Below are 17,378 nucleotides of genomic sequence, written 5' to 3'. Positions count from 1 at the left end.
TCAAGATATCTAACAGCCTTTCTGCAATCTGTTTCACATGTTAATCCCAGCCGTGCGCTGCTCTGGTTTTGCCAGAAGCGGCTTAGTCGTGCTGGCCACATGACCCAGAAAAACTGTCTGCGGACAAACGTTGGCTCCCTCAGCCAGCAAAGCGAGATGAGCACCGCAACCCCAGAGTCGTTCACGACTGGACTTAACTGTCAGGGGTCCTTTACTTTATTGCATTGCATCTAACTGGGTGGGGTGTAGGTCTAAGAAACTTAATTCTTCACTAAGCCTCCCTGAAGAACACTCCTGGAACAACCTTTTTAGACTCAAATTCTCTTGATCAATATTAGCCCGTTATCACTGTCACCTTCCTGGGTAAGGTATTCAAGTGATTAGTGTCCTTGCTGAATTAGCGTGTTGCCGGATAAGACCAGTATTTTGTGAGAATCCCAGCAACGGGGTATTCTGAACACTTTCCACTGAGGGACAGCAATGTACTTTCTGTTCAAACCTGATTTATAGTACAATGAAGCGAGATTAGGTAGCAATCACAGTTACGAAGCCAGAGTTTTTATCGCTTTATTCATTGCTCTTTTTTCTTCAGATACTTTAAATGTTTGTGTACAGGACCTGGAAGTCATACTTGATTGATGCTTTCCCCCCCCTCACTCGCATCTAGGTGGAAATGACTGTGGACCACCCCCAAGAAGAGACCGTGAAGAACTTGCAAAATTACCAGGCAAACCATCCTATTCCCATGGGGAAGAAGTAGTCTACAACTGCCGGCCTGGATATATCAAACTTGGGCGCCTTAAATTTCAGTGCAATGATGGAGAATGGGTGCAATCTGTACCACATGTGGAGTGCAGAAGTAAGTAAAAGCATAACTTTGCAGAATTCAGAATCACAGGCAATTGAAATATTTTGAGCAGTTAATTTTTCTCTCTCTGTGATAATCATTGGGATGACTCATTTTTTTAGCGTTCTAACAGAGACCACAAGGTTCTATTTCAGTTTGTAGGCACTATCTCCTTTTTTTGTTTGACATTTGGATTCCATTATTTGTTTCCACTCAGAGAGGTGGAGAAATATTATCATTTTCCTTTTTAACTGAAAGCTGAATACTGCCTACACTACTTCTCTTCTCCTTCTTCTTTGGTGATCACTCACAGCCAAGAAAGATTGTCTTCCATAAACACGGTTTTAAAAGTGAGTCCGTAAGTGACTGTGGAGGCCAGTTCTGGATCCACATGTCCTTCCACAGTGGGGACATAGGTTTCCGGGTGGGAGCTGATGACAGTGAGGGTTTGTCAAGCGTGCCTTCCTCTTAGTGCATTTCTCTCTTTCGTCCTGAGTTCAAGCATCTTCAAAGCCCATGACACCTTTGGGAAAGGCTGTTCTCCAATTGGAGCACTTGCAGGCCAGCGTTTCCCAGCTGTCAGTGTTTATACTACATTTTTAAAGATTTGCCTTGAGAGAGTCTTTGAACCTCTTTTGCTGACCACCAGCATTACACTTTCCATTTTTAAGTTTAGACTAGAGTAGTTGCTTTAGAAGATGATATTCAGGTATCTGCACAACATGACCAGTCCAACAAAGTTGATGTTGAAGAATCATTGCACACACAAACACGGACACACACGGAAGCTGAGGGCCAAATACAATGTTATGAAGAAAAGTTGTTTGCCACCACAAACAGCTCCGTATCTCCCTGGTTATGACTTCTAAAAGAAGGTGCTTGAAGCAACTTAAGACTTCCACCCCAATCTTTCTACGAGAGGCACCTGGTGAATCAGAGCAGGAGTGTGGGAATTTTGAGCTCAGTGATGTTGCATGCCTTCTATTTCTTCATGGAGAGACAAGGAGATGAAAGGCTGTTCTTCACTATCTCATATATTCCTCCTAACATTGCATGGTTCTCAAATGCCATGTTTTTCTAACCAGAAGTGTTATAATGCACTACATTTCACTTTTTCTTAATTTCCAGAAAAGCCATGCGGACATCCTGGAGATATTCAGTCTGGCTCTTTTGATATTGTTAATGAAAACGAATTTGTCTTTGGTGCTCGTGTTGTGTATCGATGTGATGATGGGTAAGTCTCCCCTCCCCTTCAGATATTTAATCATGGTAGTATTTTTAGGACAGCTGCTTTATGATTAAAAACTCTATTGATTTTAAAAACTCATTTTTTTAAAAAATAGAACATCAGGTGTATATTATATGCTTAAATGGGTGGTTGTACTTGGGTAGTGCTGGGGTGCCTGACTGCTCTTGGGCTAAGGCACCCATTTCACCGCAAAGTATTTCAGTCAGAACAAAACAAGTGGCTGCAAATTATTTTTGTCAACTTTGCCTAGTGTGCAAGCTGCAGCTGTTCCTGAATATCTGTGTTATCCCTAGAAACAAGTAGAAAATGCTCTTTCTTTTCCAGAAGCCTCATCATGTTTCAAAGTAATATTACAGAAGCTGATCCACTCATGTAATTCTATGGTTTTAAAAAGTTTCAGTTTATTTTTTTAAAAAATGTACTTCCAGGTACAAGATGCTCAGTCATACAAATTACCGTGATTGTCGTGCGGATGGATGGAGCAATGATGTCCCTCACTGTGAAGGTAAGTGGACCTTCAGAGATCTTGACTGAAATTCAGAGTACATCGGAATTGTCTAAGGTTCTATAAGGTAAAAAGGTAAAGGGACCCCTGACCATTAGGTCCAGTCGTGGCAGACTCTGGGGTTGTGGCGCTCATCTCGCTTTATTGGCCGAGGGAGCCGGCGTACAGCTTCCGGGTCATGTGGCCAGCATGACTAAGCCGCTTCTGACGAACCAGAGCAGCACACGGAAACGCTGTTTACCTTCCCGCTGGAGCGGTACCTATTTATCTACTTGCACTTTGACGTGCTTTCGAACTGCTAGGTTGGCAAGAGCAGGGACCGAGCAACGGGACCTCACCCCCTCGCGGAGATTCGAACCGCCAACCTTCTGATCTGCAAGTCCTAAGCTCTGTGGTTTAACCCACAGCGCCACCCGCGTCCCCGTTGTCTAAGGTAGCTTCCACCCTGTGTATATCTGGAAGTTCTTTCTATATGTGTGCGGGGACTGAATCTGAGCCTTTGTCCTTTAATTGTTTTACTTGGAGCCAGAAGCATTTCTCTTTTGTTCGCACAGCTCCCAGGATTCCATAGTGTTATAAGTTTGTTGGTGCCAGACCACCATCATCTCCAGGCTGAGCAAGTGTTAGAATTCAATGAAGGCTTGGGATGTTAAAACTGGGTTCCAGACCCATGTGTATTAGGCTGTATGCTAGGCACTTCTAATCCCCTGGAATCAGCAAGTGTTAAAAGGTAGTTAAATTCAGCTAGCCTCCTGTGTTGAGATGGGCCATTAAGACAACAAAAGTCAAAGGAGTCACCGTGAGATGGCCTCTCCCTCAAAAGATAAAGCCACAGAGCTTAGGTTAGAAAGGTTAGAGTTAGGTGTTATATGACGGAGAAGCAGAAAAGCAGGAGGGAGAGCACAATATTTGATGCCTGTTTGAATCCAAAGTTGTGTCTATGGGAGACACCAGACCCCTTTGGGTGTTGATGCTGTGAATCCCTCCATCATAGACTCAGGTTCTATGTATGTGTAAATAAACCATAGATCACAAAACAGAGCAGTCACCCCTGTGTCTCATTCCCAAATTGTGAGAATCTATGAATATTGGTCTACTTTTTTGTGGAGAAATAGCTTCTTCTTTGCTAATGGAAACATTGACATAGCTAGCAATTCATACTGTAGAGATTGAAGATTTACTGGTTTTAAAAGGAATATTTGGCTGCTGTGATAGCCAACGCTTTGGCTATAGATTGTATGTTATGGCCAATGGCAAATATAAGAAAAACTGAACAGAAAATCTTGTGTGTATTAAATCCACACACAGCCAGGTTTAATTTTGATAGATCTGCTCAATAATTCAATCTGGGCCGGGCTTCCTGTTTCCTGTGTGCAAAGGGATAGATGCCTGTCTCAACACAGTGAAGAGAGACAGACGGAAATAATCAGAAAATGATGGTGAAATTGCATTTTCTGCATTCCTCTTCAGTTGATAAATAGTACATTTGAATGTCTTCTGTTGAGTACATTCGATCCCAAATGCCCTGGAACACTTCTGAAACACCACAAAGTGTTTGTTCCAGTTTGTGAACGTTCTTTTGGAACCTGAACATCTGACGGGGCTTACAGGGCTTCTGATTGGCTGCAGGAGCTTCCTGCAGCCAATCAGAAGCTGCAATTTGGTTTTCAAATGTTTTGGAAGTTGAATGGCCTTCCGGAATGGCTCCCGTTCGACTTCCAAGGTACAACTGTATTATGGTTGTAGTAATTATGCTACTCATTTTCTGCTGTTTCTCTTTATCACCTTCAAAAAATATCTTGCTAAACTTTGCATGACGTTGTTATTTGTTTTATAGTGACGAAGTGTTTCCCAGTAAAAGCACCAGAAAATGGAAGAATCCTTATGACTGGAGTACAAGACTTAGACCAGGAATTTCTGTTTGGCCAGGTGTTACGATTTGAATGCTCTGCAAGTTTCAAAATCCAGGGGTCCGAACAAATCTTTTGCACAGCTCATGGAAACTGGAGTGACGATGTACCAAGATGTGTAGGTTAGTTGGGAGGAGGGGATAAAACGAACAATCAAAAGCAGCAGAAGATGCGTTAAAGCTCAGTGCTTAAAACCTCTTTTGCATGCCAAAAATTATCACCAAAGAGTTTGTATAAAATTATAGGGCTGTTCGTTTAAAATTAGATCCATCAATTCCATACCCTCCAACATTTCTCTGATGAAAATAGGGATGTTCCGTTGCATAATGTTAATTTTACTATTTATACCCCACATATCTTATTGGGTTGTCCCAGACACTCTGGGCAGCTTCCAACATATATAAAAACTTAATAACATTTTAAAAACTGATGAAAATAAGGACATCCTAAGGAAAAGTGGGACATTCCAGAATCAAATCAGAAACCAAGATGGCTTCTCTAAATCAGGGACATCCCTGGGAAATAGGAACATCCCTGGGAAATAGGGTCTGCAGTTCCCCTTAGCTTTACGTAACTAAATCAACAATTTAATGAGTCCTTGAATTTATTGATGGTGTGCTAACATGTGTCCCTTATCACATGTGATGTTCATGTGTACATGTGCCATCAATAGAAGCATGTCTTCCAATACTTGGGGGTCAAAAGATGGTTCACCATGGGGACATTTTATTTCTTACAGTAACAGGGGGAGATTGGCAGTAGAGGTACAAAACCGAGGCTTATACATACTTATCACAGAACAATAAGCAAGTGTGCAACTGCCTATAACTATAACCACAGAGTAGAGCCTGGAGAGAAAGAGAGGGAGGTGGGGAAAGCTACTGGCACATTATAAAGCAAGAAGAGTTTGCTAGGGATCTGGCACACTGTAATAGAGACCTAGATTTCATGGAACAACCCTGACATGTAAATTAAAAGGATTTTGTACATGCATAGGTTCCTTTGAGCCTGACATGATGTGGTTTCCAAAGCAAGCACCTTGGATTCTCCTGAACCTTCTCAGTTCATTGAAAAATAGCTTTAAAGGGGAGGTGTGAGGCTTCGTGTCCTCTCTAGGTACCTGAGTAGAATGGAAGTAAATGACAAAGATGGAGGAGAGGCAAGGGTAAAAGGTAGAGAAAGAGGTGAGGGGAAAGCTGAACCAGGCTGGAGCAATTTTGATGAGGTCCCATAAAGACTGAATGAAGATTGAACAATGGGGGCACTCTTAAATGCTTTATTTCCTTAAAAGGTGGGGGGATGTTACTTGACACAACAGACAAGCCATCTACAAAAAAGAGGTAGGGTATTTTAAGCTTCCTGTCACAGGTAGTTTAAGAAGCTGCTTGAGCACATTGTTCTCAGCCATTGGTGCTGAGTGAAAAAGTAAGAGATGAGTGTTGTTGTTTAGTCGTTTAGTCGTGTCCGACTCTTCATGACCCCATGGACCAGAGCACGCCAGGCACTCCTGTCTTCCACTGCATCCCGCAGTTTGGTCAAACTCATGCTGGTAGCTTTGAGAACACTATCCAACCATCTCGTCCTCTGTCGTCCCCTTCTCCTTGTGCCCTCCATCTTTCCCAACAGAGATGAGTACTTTCTGCAAATTGGATAGAGTACCTCTGCCATTCAGAGTATCATGTTCAAACCTGGGCAACTAGCCTTTCCAGATGCCAGCTTGTAGAGACAGTGTTTTTGGAAAGGTCATTTTTGTTCTCACCAAGGCTAATGAATGGCCAAATACTGGATTTGTGGCCAGGCAGAGAAGCAATCCAGTGTAGAGCAAGACATTTTCATGCATCCAGAATCCTTAGGCAATGAGGGCAAGCACAATTCCAGCAGGGGAGGAGAGGCAAGATTGCCACAGCTCACTTCCTTTGTTGTGCTTCTATGACATAGGCATTCACTTTTTGAGGAAACGAGTCGCGATGCTCAAGGGAAATGCTCAGGATGATAGGGAGGCAGTGCCATCACTGCCAGTTAGAGAAGAAAGGGGAAGGTCAAGGCAGTGAGGAGCTCAGTACAGTACAGTGCAGTGGCAGTGCTGGACTGACTCTGCCACTGCACCTGTCACACAACTCCCCACTGCCTTGCCCCCCACTCTTGGTAGTTGGCAGCAATGTATGATATTGGGTAGCCCAGGTGAGCAGTGCCAAACCACCCACACCAGCCGACCAGCCACAACTCTGTGTGTGTGAGAGAGAGAATACACACACACACACACACACACACACATATATATATAGTGACAAATTGTCAGTAAATGTTGGCTAACATTGTATGGCAGTTTGCCTAATATACACATTTTTGCAAAGCCATTTCCCTCTACATAATGCATTTTTGTATGCTATTTTCCAAATATGTATGTATTTTAATCCACACAGTACCCTAGCATATGCACCTTTCTACACATCAGTTGGCCAGAGAACTGCATTGCAAAATTCAGAGCAGTGAGAATTTCGAAGGTTGTCTGTGTTTTGGTTTCTGTATTTTTTTGCGAAGGCAAATAACATTCACGTTCAAATAGAGATTCAGCTTCAAATATTGATAGGATCAATTCATATTTAAGCAGCTAGGAAAGGTTGTTAAAAGAGAAAAAAGTGGTGTGTCACTGTGATGCCTAAAGATTCTTTCAACACCTAGGAAACATATGGAAGCTGTTGAGAATATTTTATGTCACTGGGCTTGAATCTAGTTCACTCCTGAATGGGAATTATGGCTTCAGTTCTGCATTTATCCTGCTCTTATGCATGATTACGTGACTCCTTCTGAGTTCTGGCACCTTAGAAATGGGAATACAGTGAATTGTTCATGGAAGGAACTTTTTAGAAACATTGGGTTACATTTCTTTTTGTTACACGTTAACACCTCGTTTCCTAATATGGAAATTTTGTTTGTATTTTGCGATAGAAATTACTTGCCAAGAAGAAAACATTGATCATGGATATATACTAAACCCAAAGAAACTTTACAAAGAGGGGGACCGAGTGCACTTCTCATGTTCTAATGGGTACAAGCATGCTGAGAGATCGGATTCTACATGCACTCGAAATGGGTGGAGTTCAAGACTTGCATGCATAGGTTTGTATGTTTCCAGTTCCTAGAGCTGTCGTCTTTTCAGTGTAACCCTGTGCATGCTTACTTTGAAGTAAGCCCACTCTGTTGCACAACTCTCTGAGGGAATTGTACACAAGATTGCAATTTTAGTCAAGTGGAATGGATTAGATGATTTAAAATAGATCAGAACGTTGTCCTTGGTGAATCGGGACAATGATTTTTACACCTTTAAAACTATGCCATTTTGTGTTTTATACCGGTATTTATTTACTCATCACTCACATCTTGCATATAGGAGGGAATGCTCCTACAGTGGTGTCCAGAAAGGCACCTATTATTATTATTATTATTATTATTATTATTATTATTATTATTATTATTATTATTATTATTATTAATTATTAGAATTTATATACTGCTCTATATCCGGAGGTTTCAGGGTGGTTCACAAAAAAGATCTATGGCAGCAGAAAGGGAAGAGAGGAACATCTAGAATGGCAGTGGCATGTTGCAGCACTGTGCTTATATTATTTTAAAGGGACTAATAATTCGGTGATCCAAGAACAGAATACGTGTGCTTTTGTTCCTTTTCAACTGGTGGCTATTGTCATCGGAGCAAAGGAAGCTGCCTTATTCCCATCTAGCTCAGTCTGGCTCTACATGGTTTCAAGACAGAGGTCTGTCCCAGCCTGATCTTCAGACAATGCCTGGGACTTTTGCATGAGCTTTGACCCCCCCCCCCCCAATTCAGACATTGGCTGATTTAAAAATACATATTGTTAATCAAGTAAGTTTTCTTTAGCAAGTTCCACTGATTCTGGTTTTGCAATCTTTTGCTAAGATGTTTAGATGTGAATTTGAACCTGTTCTTATTCTACTGTTATTTTATCTTTCTGAAAGTTTAAAATTAGTATTGTTTACTTTCTTTTTTTTGTAAATTTATTTGGGTTTTTCAAATTAAATTTTACAATAACATATCAACATACCATATAGATACAAGATTCCACAGAATCTCCTGGACTTTCCTCATCCCCATTGTGGGTCCTATTGCTAGTCCTTTCCTCCTGCATCTTTTATAATAATCCAAATCTTTTGCATCTCCATTATGTCCAAAATTCACCATTAAACTGCAAGTGTTAGTCCAACCTGACTAACGATTTTAGCTGTTTACAATGGTTTTTAAGATATAAATTTCCCCCATTCCTTATTAAGACTTTGGTCTTTGAAATTATTGCTTTTCTAGCTTATTGAAAAATGTATAAATATTTCATAAGCCACTTTGAAGTTTGTTTTTAACAAATAATAAATACGTTCTCATACCGATGTACTGAATTATATCTAGCCAGGGAAAGGGTTTGTTGCTTGATCTGTTGCTGACCAAGTGTCCTCCTTGTATTCCTCCATAGAAATTGTCTGCTCCCCACCCCAAGTAGAAAATGGCAACTTTCAGCCTAATCAGATTCAGTATGAATATCAAGACACAATCGAAACACGGTGTGAGTCTGGGTATCAGCTTCAGAGCCGCCAAGCCACTTCCACGTGTACAGAGACAGGGTGGTCTCCTCCTCCGATATGTATTCGTAAGTAGCTTTCTCTTTGCAGTTTCAAAACATGAACAACTAGCATTCAATGCATCCAACTTTGTAGTTTATGAATTATATGCCCATCACGATGATAGTTGAGGTGTGTGTGCAGGGAGAGCCATAAACTACCTATTGCTCTATTACTGGATGTGAGGGGCTGTGCATGGAGGCACATGGGGTCCCTTGGATGGAGGCTGGGTTATTCACAGTCAGAGTAAGGGGTCAGATTTTTGCCCAATGAAATGTTGTTCCCAAGTACAAAGTTTTATTGCCGTCATTCACAAATATATCGGACGAAATAATAATAATGATAATAATTTGTTATTTACACCCCGCCCATCTGGCTGAGTTTCCCCAGCCACTCTGGGCGGCGCCCAATCAAGTATTAAAAACAATACAGCATTAAATATTAAAAACTTCCCTGAACAGGGCTGCCTTCAGATGTCTTTTAAAGATAGGATTGCTACTTATTTCCTTCACATCTGAAGGGAGGGTGTTCCACAGGGTGGGTGCCACTACCGAGAAGGCCCTCTGTCTGGTTCCCTGTAACCTCACTTCTCGCAATGAGGGAACCGCCAGAAGGCCCTTGGCGCTGGATCTCAGTGTCCGGGCTGGATGATGAGGGTGGAGACGCTCCTTCAGGTATACAGAAATAGGGATGCAGGCACATCCGACTGAATGTCTGCATAGGCTCGAGCTTTTTGCAAAGATTTGATTTCAATGCTTGCTAAAATATCGGAGTTCCCTGCACCATTACCCTATGTCCTTGTTCTAAGGGCCAAAAGCTTATCTCTGGGCTGGAGAAGACTGTGGTCTTCAAGCCCCAGCAAACTGTCTTTCCCCAGCTCTGACTGTTCCTGGCAGCAAATGTGGGTCTGGGGACCACCTGCATCTTCTGCCACAGTCATCTATTTCTGTTTTCATACACAGACCAAAGAGGGAAACCCAGATAATATTCAGACACTGATACACTTGAGCCAAATGTGCATCCTCCATTAAACCAGCCAGCCAAGGAAAATAGCAAGTGGAACTTCCTGATTTATTTATGTTTGGCTTAACCTTTTTCTCATCTTCTCCAAAGCAAAGAACTGTGGCTATATTCAGATTGAGAATGGACAACTATCTTATTCCTACGAACGCTATCCAAATGACTATTTTCCAAGAAGGGTGGGACAAACAGTTGACTATCGTTGCAGTGATGGTTTTCTACCAAAAAATAAAGAAACACGGGGTAGAAGTTCATGCACCAAACTTGGCTGGAATCCAGAACCAAAATGCTTCAGTAAGTTAACATTTCCCTTGCATTCTCAACTTTGATCAGAAATGGAAACGACCATGTGCAAACACAAAATATGCCTCTTCCGAAAGATGTGGAAGGAAAATGTGTAACATGGTTAAACAGTGAGTAATCAGTGGAAAACTTTAAAATTTAATATGAAAATGTCTTCATATGACACCAAAAATATAATAAGCTGAGTACCAGGTTGACCCATTTGGTAGTGGTGATGGTGTTCCATAAATATGGGGGGGGGGCTGATGGAAAGGCTTTCTGTGTGATCACCACCCCCTGATATCAGTGGAAGATCTTGGCATTTGGGCAGGTGGCTATGGACGTAGGGGTGGGTTGAATCATCTTAATCTCTCATCCTTGTGATTGTCACATAAGTACATTGTAAGTCCCTTCTGTCAAAAGCCTGTGCAATGTTTTAAGACAAAATCCTAAAAACATGCCTATTCTTTAAGTATAAAAAAATAATAGTTAGAATGGTATTTGAAGGGGTTCCATGGTACACTTTTTCCTTTAACAAAAAATCTAACTGCTCAAGTTTGGTGTAATGAGCACCTGGCAGCCATAGTCCTTATTTTAATTGTATTGAGAGAGAAATGGCTGCCCTCCGGAGTCACCTCTCTTTTTCTCTATACCAAAAAGTCACACATCACAATGTGTCCCGTCCCCCCGCTTCCAGGGGCCTCTAGTTAGTGATGGACAAATCTGTTAGTTTTAGTTTCTTTGGGTTTCTAATTTTTCCAATCTTAAGTTCATTTCTCCACATTTCCACATCAGTTTATTGGTTTGAGTGTGTTGTTGTTGTTGTTGTTTTGTGTGTGTGCATGTGTAGTGACAAATTGTCAGTAAATGTTGCCTAATATTGTATGGCAGTTTGCCTAACATACACGTTTTTGCAAAGCCATTTCTCCCTACACAATGCATTTTTGTATGCTATTTTCCAAATATGTATGTATTTTAATCCACACAGTACCCTAGCATATGCACCTTTCTGCACATCAGTTGGCCAGAGATCTGCATTGCAAAATTCAGAGAAGTGAGAATTATGAAGGATGTCTGTGTTTTGGTTTCTGAATTGTTTTGCGAAGGCAAATAACATTCATGTTCAAATACAGATTCACCTTCAAATATGAATTGGATCAATTCATATTTAAGCAGCTAGGAAAGGTTGTTAAAAGAGAAAAAAAGTGGTGTGACACTGTGAGTCATAAAGATTCTTTCAACACATGAAAGGGTCCATAAAAGACCTATTTTATGAATCACATTGTGTGTCTATTTTCTACATCTATATGTTGCAAAAGCATATAGGAAAACTTTAAACCAAGTCTCTCGAGTAATGCACCATCTATCTTGAAAATAAGATTTCAATTGCCAAAATATATGTCAATCAATGACGTAACCTTTTTTTTTCCTTTTAGAAAAATGTGATATTCCTGGACTGCTTGCACATGGCACATTCAATGCCCATACTTGGCAGAAGTTCATAGAAGGTGATGAAATTTCGTATTCTTGTGAGCTTGGATTTGATCCTATAAATCAACAAGCTAAGGCCGTGTGCACCAAAAATGGCTGGTCACCTACTCCACGTTGTAATGTAAAAAGTAAGTGTTATTTATGGAATCCAATTTGACAATATAGAACCTGAGAACCTGGAGCCTGCCCTGCCCTGTCCTGCTATGAACAACCAGTACATTATATTATTTTCTTAGACTTCTCACAGTTATAGGAAAGCTTAAGGATGTGCATGTTTGCAAATCTCATGTTGATTTGTAATGAGTAGCAGAGGAAAGAGGCCTTTGAAGCACCTATCTCTTCTGAACGTCTCCTCTTCACTGGGTGAAGCAATCACAAGCAGTCTGGGTACTTGCAAAGCATGTGGTAGATGGAGCTGAGCCTGGAAGAACTTGTTTAATATTTGTACTCAAAGGGTGGGACTTCTGACAAGCTGTGGAATGAACCTTAAAGTCTCTCTAAAACCTGAGCTACATAACTTAACCAGACTAGATCTCAGTTGAGAAATTTATGAAACATTGTAGTGGACTTCACAAGAAGCTGATTCTTAGCTAACAAAGCTCACCATAATTTATGGGTTCATGTGTCTAATATGTTCCTTTTCCTCATTAGAAATATGTCGACCCGCGATACCACCAAACGGCTTTTTCACTGAAAGAAGAGACCAATATAATTTGAATGACAAAACATCATATCGCTGTCAGCCTGGCTTCACAACTCCACAAGGACTTGTAACGGGAGATATACAATGCCATGAAGAAGGGTGGAAGCCTGAACCAAAGTGTATCAGTAAGCAGTTTAAAGAATCATCTATTATGGATGAAAAATGGGTTGGTTTAGACCACACATTGGAAAAGTCATTAACTTAAGCTTAAAAAGCAGTCTGCTCTGATAACCGTGTGCAACCTGGCTAAACTCTACACAATACGGACTTCTTCTGTCTCCATCTTCTTTCAGTGGTAGTAATTTCGAAAGCAAAATATTGGGGAACGTATTACAGCAGGAGACTCAAACTAACAACAAGAAATTGTTTTCTTGCCAATCAATTGATGAGAGACAAAGTTATAGGCCTCAGTGATGAAATGCAAACTGTCAAATCCATCCCAGAGTAGTCAAAGAACTCAAATGTGAAATTGCTGTCCATTTAGCTACAATATGTAACTTGTCCCTTAGATTAGCCTTCATAATGAGGCCTGGAAAATAGCTAATGTATCTCCAGTTTTTAAAATGGGATCCAGGGAGAGCCTGGAAGTTATAGTAGTAGTAGTAGTAGTAGTAGTAGTAGTAGTAGTAGTAGTAGTAGTAATAATAAAAAAATTTTATTTATACCCCGCCCTCCCCAGCCAGAGCTGGGCTCAGGGTGGCTAACATGAATAAAATTACAATAAAACATAATGGGGGGGCAAACAAACAAACAAAAAACCAGTTTATTAAAATACAGGTTAAAATACCATTTATAATGCAGCATTATTTTAATAGTAGCCCATAAATTGAAAACACAAGGGGAGGGAAATATAAGGGTCAGACTGAGTCCAAACTAAAAGCCAGGTGGAACAGCTCTGTCTTGCAGGCCCTGCAGAAAGATGTCAAGTCCCACAGGGTCCTAGTCTCTTGTGAGAGAGCGTTCCACCAAGTCGGGGCCAGTACTGAACTGAAAAGGCCCTGGCCTTAGTTGAGACCAATCTAACCACCTTGCGGCTTGGGACCTCCAAAGTGTTGTTATTTGTGGACCTTAAGGTCCTCTGTGGGGCATACCAGGAGAGGCGGTCCCATAGGTACAAGGTTAAAGTTGCTTAATTTCTGCTTGCTTAATGCCTGCTCTGAGGAAATTTGTGGAAAGTATTGTGAAAAATAAAATAACCAACCATATAGAAAAAGAAATCTTGCTGAAGTCGAAACAGGCTGTCTGCTGTAAGGGCAAATCCTGTCTCACCCACCTAGTAGAGTTCTTTGAGTGTGTTAGCAGGCACATATGAATGGTGGTGATCTGGCTGACCCCTTGGACTTTGAAAAAGCTTTTGACAAGGTATCTCACCAAAGACTCCTAAATAAGCTTGGCAGTCATGAAATAAGAGGTGAAGGTCCTTTATGAACCAGGAATTGGTGAACCAGCAGGAAGAAAGAAATGGACAGTTCTCTGAATGAAGGGATTCAGAAAGTGAAGTCCCTAAGAATCAGTAATGGGACCTGTTCCTTTTAACTAGCTCATAGACAATCTAGAGTTAGAGGTGAGCAGTGAAATGGCCAAGGAAGCTGGTGATACTAAATTGTTCATGGTCACTGTAACAAAGAGAGACCGTGAAGAGCTCCAAATTGGACTCTCCAAACTGAGTTAATTGGTGGTAGAATGGCAAAGGCAATTCAATTTAAACAACTGTAAAGTGATGCATATTGGGGCAAAAAAAATCTTAACTTCATACGTATGCTCATGGAGTCTGAACTAGCAAGTTTTCAGAGCATGTAAACTGATACCATAAAACCAATCATACATAAAATTCATTCTTTATTTCCTCAGAGACATGCCAAGTGCCAACGCAAAATAATGAAATCTTTAACACAAGTCAATCGTTTTTCTTGTTTGAAGAAATACTTCATTACAAATGTAAAGATGGGTTTGAAACCATTAAAAAGGCCACAGGTGACCATGCAGTATGCACAGAGAATGGATGGAGTCCAAATCCTGAATGTCTACGTAAGTTATAAAATACCGTTGTTTAATTACCAGTATATAACACAGCCTTTGTCAATCAAACAAGGTTTGTTTCACTGATGTTTTCTATGTGGTTACATACACAGGCCACTAGTTTATAATCTTTCAGAAGCAAGGCTTCCAATTATCCTAGATATAGACTTTAGGATTATCTAGTATGTCATAACCAGCAATACTCTGGTTTCTCTTCAGATATTGCTATAACCAGCAATATCCTTTATTTTCTTGAAGTAATTTTCTCCCAGTGATTCCTAACGATTTTACATAACTAAAATACCTCCAGTTGGCATACATCCGTGATCTAATTAATAATGATCAGTAAGAATATATGTACTCATCTCGGATGTAATAAAGTAAGATGTGAAGCTGGATTTTTAGCAATCTGATTCTGTAGATGAAATTGCTACATATAGGAGTCAGGCAACTTGCTCTGTGTTTAACAATGTGTTTGGCTTGCTCAGAGTTCAGAGAAAACATCTGAGAATAAAATACCCCAACTGAAGCACCTTTTTGCAGTGGTTCCTCCATCCAGGCCGACTGATAAGAATCCTTCACCTGGAATGTAAAGAATGAAGAAAAAAACAACAGGAAAGCAAAAAGTTAATGGAATATATCCAAGCTCAGGTTGTTCAAAGAATTCACACCATCTTCTAGATCAAGTGTAGCACCAGCAACTCACCTGAGTGTGCCAGTTGTTGTTGTTGTTGTTGTTGTTGTGAGAAAATAGAATTTGACTTCTTCTAGAGAGATTTTCAGGCATGGAAATTTTGAAGGTATGGGGAAGGTGGACTCACCCAATAGCTGAGAAACATGGCATGCTGTCTTGTTAAAGATTTATTGGTCTCCACTCCCAGGGGGTCAGAGGTTATGCAAGCCTGCAATAAGTTTGATGAACATTTGCAAACATTTTGCTCAGCAGTTTAATTTCAGGCAGGTTTGTTTTGAAATGCACTTAATTATATTCAATCTGCTTTGCTCAACATTTCCTTTAGCAATACATTGTGATGGTTTACTTCTGGAGAATGGGCTACTTGACCCTAGAAAGAACCAATATCAGCACGGAGACGTGGTGAAATTTTCCTGCCGCGGAAAGCACAAAAGAGTTGGGCCTGACTCTGCCCAGTGTTATCATTTTGGATGGTCTCCACAGCCCCCAACATGTAAAAGTATGCATTTTTTTTTCATATCTTATACAAAAAGTAAACATTAGTGCGCTTGTTACTCTTAAAAATTTCCTGGCAGCCTTTTTTAGTAATGTTTCTCCCAAGTCTTACTGGGGAAGATTTCACTGGCTAGTGTATACATATATACATTTTGTTTAGTGTAGTGTGGTCAATGGAGTATGGGAAGGAGGTGATGTCGATGGCGCTGTGGTCTCAACCACTAAGCCTCTTGGGCTTGCTAATTGGAAGGTCGGAGGTTCGAATCCGCACAATGGGGTGAGCAAATTAGCTGCTGGAGTTTGGATTACATATAAATAAAGGCAGCTCCATGTATAGCAATGGAGGAAGAATGTGTTTTTAACAGATTTATGTAGGGAATTTGCTGGTTCCAACCTGACTGAGATTTGCTCACATTGCACTGCCTATTGCATCAACCAGCCAGTTATGTCCAAGCTGTCTCTGCATTGCTGAGTTTTGAAAGAGAAAGAAAATGCCTGAAATGAAATGAAACACAAAATTATATGGGAAAATATGGTATGTTATACATGCAATATACTCTGTTGTATAGTTCCATTTGATACAAGTAAATTTCATCATATGCAGGGGTTACATTCCTTGCTACCATAAGCAAAATTATGTAAAGCAGGAGTAACCCCAGAATGGCCCTGTGTGAGCATCCCTACCTATCTGTAGCTGGGGGGGGGGGGTTCATTCAGCAACATGGCAACCATTTCCCCCTGGCTTCCTCTACACAGTTGTGGGTAATGGGTGAAACTAGGAGCTACATGAGTAGTGTTGATCATTTGAGTCTTTCCCACATAAATGACACCATCCATTCCACACAACTGGCTGGAACTCAGTGCATCCAACATCATTTCATAATTATGAAAATTCTATGTGGAAGGGTGTGCTGTCTAGACTTATTTTGAGTTAACAGATACAAGACTGAAGTGATGCTCTCTTACTTCCAGCACAAGTCGATCCTTGTCAGCCACCCCCCAGCATTTCGGATGGCAGTATTAGTGGTGACCTTAAGGAAGAATATGAACATGGAGAAAAGGTGGAATACAAGTGTAATTTCGGATTTGCAATGACTGGATCAAAGTTGATTGAGTGTTTGGATGGACAGTGGACATCTTTACCACTCTGCAAAGGTAAATTACAGGTGCAACTAAGGCATGTTCACAGGGCAAATGCTATGTGCAGATAAAACCGTTTTTGTTAACTCAGCAAAGTCCACCATGTGCATATATTCCACTAGGATTTCTTTTCTATTTACATGCTGGGAATTCTGTCCCAGAAGTTTCCCAAGTTGCAGGAGAAGAAAAAGGTCTGCTGAAGGGAAAGTGGAGCGTAACATTTGATGTCTCCATATGAAGCAGAACCAGACCATCTTAAGTGTCTTCATGCTTTGCTTTATCATTGAAATGCTATGTTTAAACTAAAGCTCCCAAATGTGGTATAAAAGAATCCATTTCTAAATTCCAGCCTTAAGTTTCCAATGCTTGGAACTGG

General features: G+C 40.7%; 1 protein-coding gene across 6 annotated transcripts in view; it reads left to right on the top strand.

Moving 5' to 3' along the window:
• The window catches only part of CFH (complement factor H), a 46,505-nt gene that overhangs the window by 11,589 nt on the left and 17,538 nt on the right, over positions 1–17,378 (top strand). For all 6 annotated transcript variants that reach the window (XM_083506729.1, XM_083506730.1, XM_083506731.1 and 3 more), the window contains exons 2-13: positions 668–859; positions 1,976–2,081; positions 2,525–2,601; positions 4,439–4,633; positions 7,461–7,631; positions 9,014–9,187; positions 10,272–10,472; positions 11,897–12,079; positions 12,603–12,779; positions 14,506–14,682; positions 15,693–15,866; positions 16,835–17,017. In XM_083506729.1, coding sequence (XP_083362855.1) covers positions 668–859; positions 1,976–2,081; positions 2,525–2,601; positions 4,439–4,633; positions 7,461–7,631; positions 9,014–9,187; positions 10,272–10,472; positions 11,897–12,079; positions 12,603–12,779; positions 14,506–14,682; positions 15,693–15,866; positions 16,835–17,017 — 2,010 coding nt within the window. The remainder of the gene's footprint in view (positions 1–667; positions 860–1,975; positions 2,082–2,524; positions 2,602–4,438; positions 4,634–7,460; positions 7,632–9,013; positions 9,188–10,271; positions 10,473–11,896; positions 12,080–12,602; positions 12,780–14,505; positions 14,683–15,692; positions 15,867–16,834; positions 17,018–17,378) is intronic.

This window comes from Podarcis liolepis (assembly GCF_965112155.1).
Source record: "Podarcis liolepis genome assembly, chromosome: 6".
Classification (NCBI taxonomy): domain Eukaryota; kingdom Metazoa; phylum Chordata; class Lepidosauria; order Squamata; family Lacertidae; genus Podarcis; species Podarcis liolepis.
This window is presented reverse-complemented; position numbering and strand designations above follow the sequence as displayed.